The sequence below is a fragment of the Adiantum capillus-veneris genome, chromosome 7 (assembly GCF_014529385.1).
Source record: "Adiantum capillus-veneris isolate H3 chromosome 7, ASM1452938v2, whole genome shotgun sequence".
Lineage (NCBI taxonomy): Eukaryota > Viridiplantae > Streptophyta > Polypodiopsida > Polypodiales > Pteridaceae > Adiantum > Adiantum capillus-veneris.
Genome location: NC_140937.1, coordinates 16,904,974 through 16,917,649, shown reverse-complemented (window position 1 = coordinate 16,917,649; position 12,676 = coordinate 16,904,974). Strand labels below are relative to the sequence as shown.

General features: G+C 43.9%; 1 protein-coding gene across 3 annotated transcripts in view; it reads left to right on the top strand.

The window, feature by feature from the left end:
- LOC147453492 (pentatricopeptide repeat-containing protein At3g03580-like) overlaps positions 1 to 12,413 on the top strand; it is a 48,847-nt gene extending 36,434 nt beyond the window's left edge. For all 3 annotated transcript variants that reach the window (XM_086515668.1, XM_086515667.1, XM_086515666.1), the window contains 3 exons: positions 6,905 to 6,961; positions 7,065 to 7,181; positions 7,274 to 12,413. In XM_086515668.1, coding sequence (XP_086371794.1) covers positions 7,150 to 7,181; positions 7,274 to 10,034 — 2,793 coding nt within the window. In that variant the 5' untranslated portion in view covers positions 6,905 to 6,961; positions 7,065 to 7,149 and the 3' untranslated portion in view covers positions 10,035 to 12,413. The remainder of the gene's footprint in view (positions 1 to 6,904; positions 6,962 to 7,064; positions 7,182 to 7,273) is intronic.
- Positions 12,414 to 12,676: the final 263 nt, after the last annotated feature.

Genomic DNA, 12,676 nt, shown 5'->3' with positions numbered 1-12,676 from the left:
CAGACCTGTCGTCGTTTTCATCATGCTGTTCTTTCTGTGCCGTATCAGGGCACTTCGCGGAAATATGTCCATGTTCCCTGCATCCAAAGCACTTCCCCTCTCTGATGAAGCGAGCTCTCTCCTCAGGAGTAAGCTTGGGTCGTGCATCCTTTTTTTTTTTCTCTGGGTTGCTCTTTTTCATTCTACTTTCATTCCCAGAAGTCTATGCGGCTCGTTGTGTCATGGCCTCATCTGTGGGGTAGGTCAAACTGCCAGAGTGAATGGCAAAGCCCCGCTTCGCATGACTCATCAACTCCTGAATAGAAGCTGACTTCTGTTCCAAGCAGTGATCTCGGATCTCTGTAGGTAGACCCAAGGTAAACTGCTCAATCTGCTCTCTGAATGAGATCTTCTTGAATGAAGAGGCGGGTAGAAAAGAGCTCCAGAATCTTTCACAATAAGAATTCACTGTATCGCTCTTGGTCATCCGGAGATGGTTCCAAGCAGCTCGTATATCTTGCTCAAACTCTTGAGTCAACCAAGAAGAAATAAAAAGCCTCTTGAATTTCAGCCATGTAACTGGCACAGTCTTGCTTAATAGAAGCGTGGACCACCAAGTACGGGCATTCCCCTTAAAGTAAGAGGCAGCTCTCCGAATCTTGGAGTGCTCTGAATAGCGTCCTCCCGCGAAAGCGATGTCAAACTGCTGTATAAAAGACAAAGCCTTCGAAGCATCTGAGTATCCTGAAAAAGTATCAAACATGATCGGGTGGCCACCTTCCTTAAACTCTCGGACTTTCTTGCTTTTATCTTCGAGAAAGTCATACTCGTTTGCTTTGTAAAAATTCTTCTTGTTCGCATAAAACTTTCCGTCATCGGAATCTGAGCTTTCTGCAGACGAGTCCTCAGTAGAACTGTCAGTCTCTGGGCGAGATGTAGCCTTCTTTGCCTTTTTCTTGCCCGTTCCGAAGCTTTGTGTCTTGCTTCGCTTTTTGCTTTTTTTCTGTCTTCTTCGCTCTAATCCGAGGAGCTAGAAGAACTGTCAGAAGAAGAAGAAGAAGAACTGGGTACTCCTTCATATCGAACACGCTTCTTCCGTTTCTTTGCTTTGTCGAATGTTGACTGACGACCCAAATATCCCGGGAAGTCAGTACCTTTGTTCTGCTTTTTGCCGTCCTTTTTGCCTTTCTTTTGCACGTCGAAAAGCTGAGCAATCCGTGCATCAACCACGTTCTCCAGTTCCTTCTCCGTATATTTCTTGGAGGCAAAAGGTTTCTTGAGAGCAGGTTTCGGGAGTGGTGTTGTGGTTCTCTACCACTCCATCTGTACCTCTTTCAAAGAGGTCTAGTTCATATATTTTACCATCTTCGGGTCCTTGGCAAAATTGAGCATCATCTTTGTTGCATCGCCAATCAATTGACGACGCTCCATCTCTGTTTGCTCCGCCTGAGTAGGCCGAGGCGGGCCATACTCTCTGTCTGAATCTTCGTTGTGATCCCAGCCCGCATCTCCAGATGCAGAGGGAGTCGACTGATCATTGCTTGAAGCCATAGGTGCCGCGGAAAAAAATTCGGGGATCGGATTTCCCGTAGAAGAGAAATCGGCCGTGCTCTGATACCACTGTAACAAACTTGGACACTCCAAGTCAAGAATCAACCGCGACAGCACCAAATAACCACTTCAAAACAATTCACAGATCACAATAGATTTGCACTGGCCCGGCGGAGTTCCGTGCCTAGAGATATTGGCCCCAAAGACTGGCGCCCCTTTCGGTATTTCTTTTTGTATTAAACAATCATCAAAGTACAAGAGAGCGGTTAGGGTTTCACTCTCAGACTCTGCGTCTAGATGCTCTGAGAAGTGAGGCCCTCACCACTAATTTAAAGGTTACAAGGGATGCCCAAAAGCAGAGCCCCAAAAGCTTTTAAAATCAAAAGCATCAGTTCTCTCTCTCTCTTAGAGAGTCTTTTCTCTTTTTTTTTAAAAAAAAAAAGCAAAAGCAAAATTCGCGTCGCTCATCATTTTCCAAAAAAAAAAAAAGATTTTTTTTTTTTTTTAATAATCCGCCTCCGCGATTTCCGGAATTTAGGGTTTTTGGCAAAAATTAGGGTTTGCAGGAATTTTAGGGTTTTTGACAGAAATTAGGGTTTCTGCTGTCCGCCGCGTCATCACTTTGTGACAGGTTCTTGCTGAGAAGGTGCACTGTCGAACACTTGGTCCCTGCTGCCTCTTCTGCGAGATACTGCTAGCGCTAGCTTTTCTTATATATTGCCTTAGTCTAATTGCCCTACCCAGTTTCCCAACAAAGTCACTTCTTAATAATAAATGAAAAATGACTAAAATAGGGAAAATAGATTCTATGCACTGAAAAATGCTCATGATGGCTACTGTCTGTAATTCTGATGATCATGCTGCGTGCAACCAGAGGATATGCAACTACTCTAAGTGCCTGGACATGCACGGCCTGCGAACAGACTCACAAAGGTGCCATAACACTTCCTAAGTTGACCTGAACCCTAGACCTGAAGTAGCTTGTCCACATGGACATAGGGTTAGATGTGCACGTAACATCCCCTCCTTTTTAAAGTGAGGTACTGGTACTGAACTGTATGGCGTCGAGGGAGATCGCCAACAATATCTGGAATCCTGTGAAGGACTCTTTGCCGGCCACTCTGATGCGTGGGTCGTGCGATACTTGAACTTCATAAAGGTCTGCAACGCTTGCTTCTTTGGGCCGTGCCGAAAGCGATACAGAGCGATCTGTGGCTGCTTCAATGGTCCAATTGCGTCTATGGACGTAGGTCCACCTTCTTTAAGAATCTTCGAGGAGGAAAATTCCTGAAACCACTTCCAACACAAAATCATGAACATACCCATTCCATGTAGAGTGATTGGAGAAATACTATTCTTCCTAAAAGACTGTGCATGCAATGTAGATGAACAAAGCGACGGAGTGCCAAGACGTTCACCAAACACACGCAAAAAATGAGGTCGAGTCTTGACTTTCTAATCTAAATCTATCAACTGTGGCAAATCACAATGTAAATACCGATGCTTGATGGAAAACTTTTCTTGTGCTCTTTCTAAGACTGTCATGCAAACTTTTGGTTGTTTTGATAGAAATCCGCATAAATCCGTGCTCATTCATGAGTGAATCATGTGCATCGTACAATATGGCATTCCTGTGGAAAGGGAACACATAAAGACGGTGATGAAAGTACAAGAAACCGTCACAAATGAAACACTTGAACAATGCGTACTGACTAATCATGTGCATACACAATACTTCCTGTGGGGGCTCCTTAGATCTTGAATCGAGAGCCAAGGTCGGTTCTTTGTGATTGATTGAATCTGCAATGAGGTTAGCTTTACTAGAAAAAGCATCAACTAAACCATCATCATTGTGAACAATCACATCTTTATCATGCAAATCATCATCATTGTGAATGATTATCTTTATCATGCAAATCATATGTGTCGTGCTTTGGAGAAGACAAGACTGAGAGAGTCTTCTTCTCCTGATTCTTTTCAATCTTCGCCTGTACATTAGAAATGAGAGATGAAGAATGAACAACTTCCTTCCCATGAATGACAATGGGAGATTTACTTTTGACATCGAAAGTAAAAGTATTGGCTGCCCAATCAATGAGAGGGTTATGCTCACGAATTTATCGAATGCCTAAAAGCATATCACATGCTGAAAGAGAAGATACTACAAATTTTTTGCGGAAGGACACTTGTTGAACCGTGAATAACACATCAAGGCACTCTCGTGTAATGAGAGAGTCCATACTGGAGCGAAGCCCGACACCTCGAAAGGAGATGTCTTGCTAACCTCGAAGCGGGCTCTTTCGACAAGAGAGTCACTAATCACATCATGCATACAGCCTGGATCAAACAATATGACAAAACATGACCATAACACTTAATGAGAGACTCATCAATGGGAGTTTCATGAGAAACTTGGGTCACACTCGTGTTCTCATTTATGGCATTAACAGAGGATGTGGATTCTGTGGGGGGTCTTTAGATTCGCTAGATTCAATCTTAGGACATGTTTTCTTTATATGACCCTTGATGTGACAATGATAACATCGACCTTAGAATAAATGACTTGTTCTTCTGACATGATGTATCCTCCTAAAATTCCTTGTGCTGCTTTTCCATATGGAGTGAGCTTAGGTTGAGCAATTGTGTTAGCTTTACCCTTATATTCATTGTGAGTGTTCTTTTTCGAGAGACTAGAGGAAGATTGGTTAGACTGAACGTGATCTTCTCTGTGACGGGGTTGTTGGAGTTTGAGTCTCTGCTACTTGATGAACTAGCAACATCTTTGACTGGCTCGAGTTTCGAGGTAAGTATCTGTAGGACCAACTCTTGCATGTGTTGATCTCTCTGCGCCTCACGCTCTAACTCCAAGGCCGCTCGTTTTTCTTCGGCTGCCAAGCGCACTTGCTCACGCTCACGCTCACGCTCACGCTCACGCTCACGCTCACGCTCACGCTCACGCTCACGCTCCAAGGCTACCCTTCTGTCTTCGGCCGCCAAGCGCGCTTGCTCGTGCTCACGCTCCAAGGCTAACCGTCTTTCTTCGGCCACCACGCGTGCTTGCTCACGCTCGCGATCAAAGGTGGCGCGTTGCGCCTCTTGTTGTAGCATCATGTCCATCATCGACTTGACCAAAGTCTCCATCGAATTTGGTGCAAACCGTGGCGTAGATGGAGAGGGGGGAGGGTCGGAAAAATCTCTTGGTGGGGAAAATTCTTCTTCGCCACTTCCATGCTCATCACCTCCACGCAAAGTATCCATTTTGCTTTGGGTGATGACCATACATGAGTTCTTGAGTTCGCGAGGAACTTGGGTTCTTGTGGTTCTTGGGTCCTTGAGTTCTTGAGGTTCTCGAGGTTCTTCTTTAGCTTGCAATCTGTGTGAGAGAAGGATCTTCTCTTACCCGAGCTATTCTCTTTCCAGCGGGCGCACCCCTTGGCGGCCTTGCGCTCACACCAAGGTTACTTTTTCCCACCTCACGTTGATTGGCCGGACGCTAAGTGCACGATCCGCTCTCAATGAGTAAAAAGAGAAACAAGGGGAGGCTGGACAAGCCCTTCTTTCTTGGGTTTCCTGTCACTCTTCAAAAACACGATACGCCCAACTGGACTTGGGTTACGTGCGACCGCAACAAGCAAAAAAAATTCTTGTGGTTCTTTCCTTGAGTGATACAGAACACTGCCAAAGCTCTGATACCAATGTAAGGTGCAGCGGAAGTGAATGTTGAACTTTGCTCAAGATGAGTGCTCTGAACTGTGCTCAAGGGTTCCTTTTACTTACGGAAGGGAGAGCCTTCTGTTCCTTTAGTGAGAGAGTGCAAATGATCACAAACAAAGTGGGTAAACACTATGCATGAAGGTACTGAGATTGAGAGATAGAGAGAGAAGAATACGACACCAGAATGTTGTCAAACCCTCCTCCAAGGGCCCCACTCTCTATGGCGAGAGAGGTCTATGCTATCGATTGCACAAATCTCGTACAATGGTCTAAATGCAATGGAATTGCCGACGATGAGAACGCTGACAAGACGGGCTGAAATCTGAAAACGCTAAGGGCTGAAATCTGCAAATCTTGTATCTGCTGAATTCCGACTCTATGTTGGTGACGACGGCGATGATGACGATGAGACGACGATGCGCTGAAAACGCAGATGCTGAAATCTGCGATTAGTAATGCTAGGTTGTGTGCCGGGGGGTCTTGCTGAGAAGGTGCACTGTCGAACACTTCGTCCCTGCTGCCTCTTCTACCAGATACTGCTAGCGCTAGCTTTTCTTATATATTGCCGGAGTCAAATTGCCCTACCCGGTTTTCCAACAAAGTCACTTATTAATAATAAGTGAAAAATGGCTAAAATAGGGAAAATAGGTTCTATGCACTGTAAAATGCTCATGATGACTACCGACTGTAATTTTGATGATCATGCTGTGTGCAACCAGAGGATATGCAACTACTTTAAGTGCCTGGACATGCATGGCCTGCGAATAGACTCACAAAGGTGCCAGAACACTTCCTAGGCTGATTTGAACCCTAGACCTGAAGTAGCTTGTCCACATGCACACAGGGTTAGATGTGCACGTGACACTGTTTGGTCTCATAGGTCATTTTGGCCTTTTAAAGACGTTTAATACAACGTTTCATTTTATTTCATTTCTCAGCTCTGGTCAAAAGCCAAATGGTGTAGTAAACCGGGCGATCCAACTTATACTCTGTGCTAGGCTCTTTGTGCTAGGCCGAGTGAGGAGAACCCCGACAATAGTCAAGCTAGCATGAATATGTACATGGAAAGTGACTGATCAATCTAGAGCAACCAAAGTAGGAGCTTCAGTGAGGCGTTTCTTCAGGAAGGATATTGGATGGAAGGAACTTCCAATCTTGAAAAACCTCCCTATCAAGATTCACCAGACTTGATGCACCCACCTACAGAATGTTAGAATTCACAAGAACACTGTTAGTTTGGAATTGTATATTGGATGGAAGGAAGTTGCAATCTTGAAAAACCTCTCTCACAATTTGTTTTGGTTACATTCAAGTCTTTCTGATGATAATAAAAGCATATACATTATCCTTCTTAACTGCTATAGTTAATTTTCAAAGGTGGATTGAGGGGACGTTAAGTCAAGTCTCATGCACAGGTGACAGCTCTATGTTGCGTGTGGGGGGTACTGTATTTGATTGAGTCCGGGAAAGCCTATGTTACTATGCACCTTACTTAAACCTCTTTGTAGGCAACAATTGTACTGATTAAGTAGCTGGTTATTGTGACATGGTTGTGGGCATCCAGTGAGGTTACCATGTAGCTTCAGCATGCCTGCTAGCCTTGTACTTGATAAAAATGTGTGGGTTTGTTTACCTCTTTGATCGCTTGATGGATATACAGATACAAAAGCGGCAACAGCAAGGCTCTGATGATTCTAATTTTAAGACATTAAACAAGGTAGCACTAATTTATTACACCGCAATGTTTTGAGAGTATTATTGTACGCTACAACCTAACATTGGTTTATAGTCATTGTTCGCTTGATTGCTGTTTCAAGCAGCTCCACTCTGGTGTGTGGGGAGGCCGGCAAAGGAGCATACGTTTTAGAACCTTTTGAAGACATTGAAACCCAAAGTCATGCACTGATGTCTTCAATCTGTCGTCATTTGAGCTCCGGGTAATTCTCACAGTTTTTAGTTAATTAAATAAAGCTAGCTCTGCAGGGTGTAGAGTCTTTAAAGTTGAAGCTGGTGACATGTTGGTGTGCAGAGTGGTGCACAGTAACCCCACCTTTCCTTTTCTCGAGAACTTGCGCAAGCTTTGTGAAGAGGGTAAAGTTTTGGAGGCTGTGAACGCTGCATCATATATGGAGCAGCAGGGAGCTCCTGTTCCTATCAGCGCTTATTATGGGATGATACAGTCATGCATTGACAAACAAGATCTGACTCTTGCTAGGGAAGTGAGAGTCTCTATTGCCAGGGCAGGTTTTCAACAAAACTCCTTCTTAGGAAGCCATCTTATTGCCATGTTTGCAGCTTGTGGGAGTCTGTCTGAAGCGAATGATATATTCAACGGTATAAGTGAGTCGACGGAGTTTGCATGGAAAGCAATCATTTCAGCTCATGTTAAACATGGGCAATACAAAGAGGCTCTCAACCTGTACAGTCAAATGCTACAGTCTAGCTGTCAGCTAGATGAATTTGCTTATACAACAGTGTTGAAAGCATGCGCTCTTGCAGGAGATATAGAAAGAGGGAGATTAATACATGGACAGGTTATAGAGGACGATTCCGAACTCATGGTCTATGTAGGGAACACTCTGATTGACATGTATTGTAAATGCAAAAGTGTTGATGATGGGCGCAGGGTCTTTGACAAGTTGCCAAAGCGGAGCATAGTGACATGGAGTGCCATGGTTGCAGGGTATGCTCAGAACGGAGAGAGTGAAGCTGCACTCGAGCTCTATAGTCATCTACATCAAAGCAGTGTTGTTCCCAATGATGTCATGTTTGCATCTATTTTAAAGGCATGCTCCAATGCATACATTCCAGGAAAACTGATTCATAGCCATTTTATTGAAGCATGCAGTGAGGCAGATGAATTCATGGGGGCCACACTCATTGATATGTATGCCAAATGTCACTGTCTTGCAGATGCCCGCCGAGTTTTTGACAGATTGTCCCGTCATAATGTGATCACTTGGAGTACAATGCTTGGGGCATATGTACAACATGAGCAAGGAGAGGATGCTCTTGAACTTTACAAAGAGCTGCTGAAGCAGAGAAAGTTCAAACCTAATGCTCACACTTTTGTTAGCATATTAAAAGCATGCTCCAGAATAAAAGCTGTCGATGAGGGGAAATTGATTCATAGCCAGATCATTGAAGGGGCTTATGATGGTTCTGAGTTTGTTATTAACACTCTTGTGGACATGTATGGTAAGTGCGGGAGCTTGCTTGATGCAGGGCGAGTATTCATGAAGGCTCCAAATACAAGTCTTGTAAGGTTTAATGCTATGTTAGAAGGTTATTCTGACTGTGGAAACAGCAAAGAAGCATTTGAACTCTTTTGTAAAATGCAGGACCTGGGTACAGTGCCAGATAGAGCTACTCTTGTTATCGTTTTGAAGGCATGTTCTACCACAGCTGATCTTGTACAGGGAAGAGCTCTTCATTCTTATATTATTAGGAATGGCTGTGAACTGGATGATATAATGGGAAGCACTCTTATACATATGTATTCAAATTGTGGCAGTATTGAGGATGCGGTCAAGGTGTTTGATGGCTGTTCAAAAGACGATATTGTGACCTGGAATGCAATGATTGCAGGCTATGTTCTACACAGGCATGGCCAAGAAGCAGTGTGTTTGTATGAGAAGATTTGTGCACGTAGCTTAGAATTAGATAAAGTCACTTGCATTAGCATTTTAAAAGCATGTTCCAGCATAGCTGCACTGAAACTGGGCAAGGTGATACATGCTTGTACCCGCAAACTTGGTTGTGAGCTGGATATAGAGGTTGGGAATGCTCTTCTTGACATGTATGCAAGGTGTGGAAGCATGGAGGACGCAAATGAGGTATTCACGAAGATGAAACACCGTGATTCAGTAAGCTGGAGTACTATGGTTGCAGGTCACGCTCAGCATAATGATTTCCAGTCGGCACTAGAATATTTCCAGGGCATGGAACAAGAAGGCTTGAAACCCAATAACGTTACATTCGTTTCCATTCTTGCGGCATGCAGTCGTAAGGGCTTGCTTGATGAAGCTTCTCAGCATTTAATTGGCATGACGGATGATCATGGCATTTCACCTACTATCGATCACTGCAATTGCGTGGTTGATTTGTTGTCTCGTGCAGGCCGTCTGAAACAAGCAGAAGAGTTGCTTGATAGCCTTCCCTTCAAATCTAATCTGACAGGTTGGACCTCATTACTAACTCATTGCCGAGTTCATAGCAAAGTGGAGCTTGGACGGCGATGTTTTGAACGTATGATAGCCATTGATAAGACTTTCTCTTCTAGTTATGTGCTAATGGGAAACATTTATGCTGATGCTGGCATGTGGGAGGAGGTAGAAGCTTTGAAGAAGCAGAGGATAGCTGCACGGGCGTGGAAAAAACCAGGAAAGTCTTTTATAGAAGTTGATGACAAGGTGCATAATTTTTCTGTTGGAGATAGAGCTCATCCTCGCATATTGGATATTTATAGAAAGCTGAGGAGATTGGCTGCGGAAATGAAAGACACGGGCTGCTTGCCACAAACACATGCAATGTTGCAGCAGCATTTATCAGACGAGGATAAGGAGGACTACTTATGTGGGCATTGTGAGAAGCTTGCAATTGCGTTTGGCCTTATAAGTACACCTCCTGGCACACCAATAAGGGTAGCAAAGAACCTTCGAGTCTGTATGGACTGCCATAGTGCTACAAAGGTTATATCGAAGCTTGAAGGTCGGGAAATTATCGTCATAGATACATATCGCGTCCATCGATTCAAGGATGGAGCTTGCTCTTGCAAAGACTACTTCTGAAATGTAGCCATGCTTTATCAAGAACTCTATGGGCAACTGGTTACTGTACACAACAACATATGCTATTCCGAAGTTTTGCCACCTAAGTGATGATCCTTTAAAGCCACATTGTCGGTATCCAGCAGGAGTATCTTAGGGCTTTATGGTCAAAAGCAAGGAAAATAGCTATTTGGACAATAAGCTGAACCCTTACAGTCGGAGGTGGTTTGAAGATTATGTATAGACCCTGGCAGAAATGTACATAAGGAGGTTGACAGGTCTTCTGCAAACTCGTGGATTGGCAAGAACCCTTTTTTGGAACCTTGATGGCAAGGACTGTAGGATAGTATGGATGTAAAGATTGAGGTCGCCATGAAGAGGGCTTACCTCTTAAAAAGTTTCACAACATCTGTTGCAGAGTGGCTCAAAGGCTACGCAGGCAATTCTGAGGAAGTGTGAGGCTGGTAGTGTTGTGGTGTCCTCAGATGTTAGGATATACTGAAACTATTGGCCAAGACTCAAGCTATGTAGTCATTCGCTGACTTGAGAAAAATTATGGTTGCTAATCTTACTGAAGATTAAAAACAGTATTCGTCAAAAAGTTGGATTATCACTCAAAAAACCATGTATGGGTGTATTGCCATTCTTTTATGCACCATAGTCATGAAGAACGATAAGCTCCTATACATGGTTAATGAAAAAAAAACGTTTATTGGTCATGTTTGAGACGACACCTGCCTGTCAATGACCACTGAGGATAGAGATGCACCTCATCACATCAGTTGAGGATAGAGACAGGCAGATGGTTATGCTAGCTATGTGAGAGGGAGCCAGAGACAGAGGAGCATTACATTTGCAGAGGTACCGTGTACTATGACATCCGAGGGAGATACCATTGAGGGTTTTGGGCGACTATGGCAAGTCATGCAGTGTGAGGATGAGAGATGTTTGGGGTTCTTCCTCTTGGAGCTCTAGAGATGTCGAACAATTACTGTACAGGAAAAGAGCCTCACCAGCAAGGCCCTTCCAAGTAAAGCACGATCACCGACTTCTTTATGGCTACATGCTCGATTATGAGTACGACTATTGGCACCACACAACATTTATCGACATCAACAAGGACACTGCATGGAGAGGTTTCATCTTCTTGGGGTATCATGGTTGATAGTCTCTCAGCGGGGCGGATACCCATGCCAGGCCCACTTGGGAGGAGACCTAGAGACCTCGCATCATAGTCGGATTAGATTGGAGCTATTACTTGAGTGCCATAGGAGAAAGATGCCAAGGCATCTTAATCATACACATACATTTTCCCATGAAAGATACCTTGAGAGAGTTTTTCATTGATGTCTTGTATTTGGGATCATAAATGTACTTTTTGATGGGCAATTTAAAGCCTTATATTTAGGCTAATTTTTCTATTCCTCTTGGATTAAAGATACATTATCATTGTATGTATACTTTTGGTCTCATAGGCCACATTGCCGCTCTTTGAGAGGTTAATAAAAAGTCTCTCTCTGATGATTTTGTGCTGATTTCAAACTCTTCAAAGGGGATTAAGCGTCAGTTGGATGCATTGCATGTGTTTGCCCAGGATAGAGACCGTGGAGTATACAGATGCATATACCTATCTCGGGGTGGTCTTCAGTGGTCAAGTATTTTGCTTGAGGAGAGCAGCAGAGACGAGATTGCCGAAAGCTTATGCAACATTAGTGAGACTGTAGAGGATGTGTTCACTAGTTCATTTCCAAGAACCTCCAACAAAGCTCTAGCTCTTTGACACTCTAGTGAATTCTGCCATGCTTTACGGAGTGGAGATATTGGGACCCTCAATGGACTATCATAGCAAAATTGGTAGTGCTGATGCTAGAGATGTATGGAGAGGCTTTTGGTTTCTATGATCGCTCGGATGATTAGGGTCAAGGCCTCAGTACGACATGAGATTGTTAGGGAGGAGCTTGTTGGCCCTCCGTTGGTAGTGGAGGCGCTCACTCGAACAATCTTTTTTATACATAGCACCCGGACTCTCCCTTGAGTTAGATACACTTGATTAGCCTCGAGTCTTCATGACAACTGGCATCACAGGGAGATAGATCATGTTGGCATGCACAGATGGCATCTTGGTTCGAGCTGCATGGTTTTAGTATGGATAGACTACCCCCATTTCAGTACTCTTTGGATGAAGGTGGCAGCAGAAGATTCAATGAAGACAAGAATTCGCTCGTGATTTGGTCGACACCTCGACTCCGATCTAGAACACCTGCAATGCCTCTGTGATGGTCAATAGAGTTTGTGAAGCCAAGCTGTTCAGTATTTGGTCTTTGTGATTGTTCTTTGTGTTGGTCTCCACCATTGACCCTTCGATACTAGTTCATTGAAACTTGCTATTTGTTGTGTGTAGAAATTGTGGACTGGTAGTCCTTGAGGTTGTTGCTTTCGAATTCAGATTTTGGTATGGCAGTTGTGAGTTCTGAGTATCTTCTTTGGTACCCATATTTGTTTTTGGCAAGAGTTTGGTTTTGGCTTCCTGTTTGTATTAGATGTCAATGGAGGGTGAATTGCAATTTCGGGTGGCTCCTCCTTGGCGCATGAACAAGGCACACATGTGGAGAAGAGAGATCACTGAGCTAGAAAGAGACAGGATATCTAAGAATGAGAGAGAG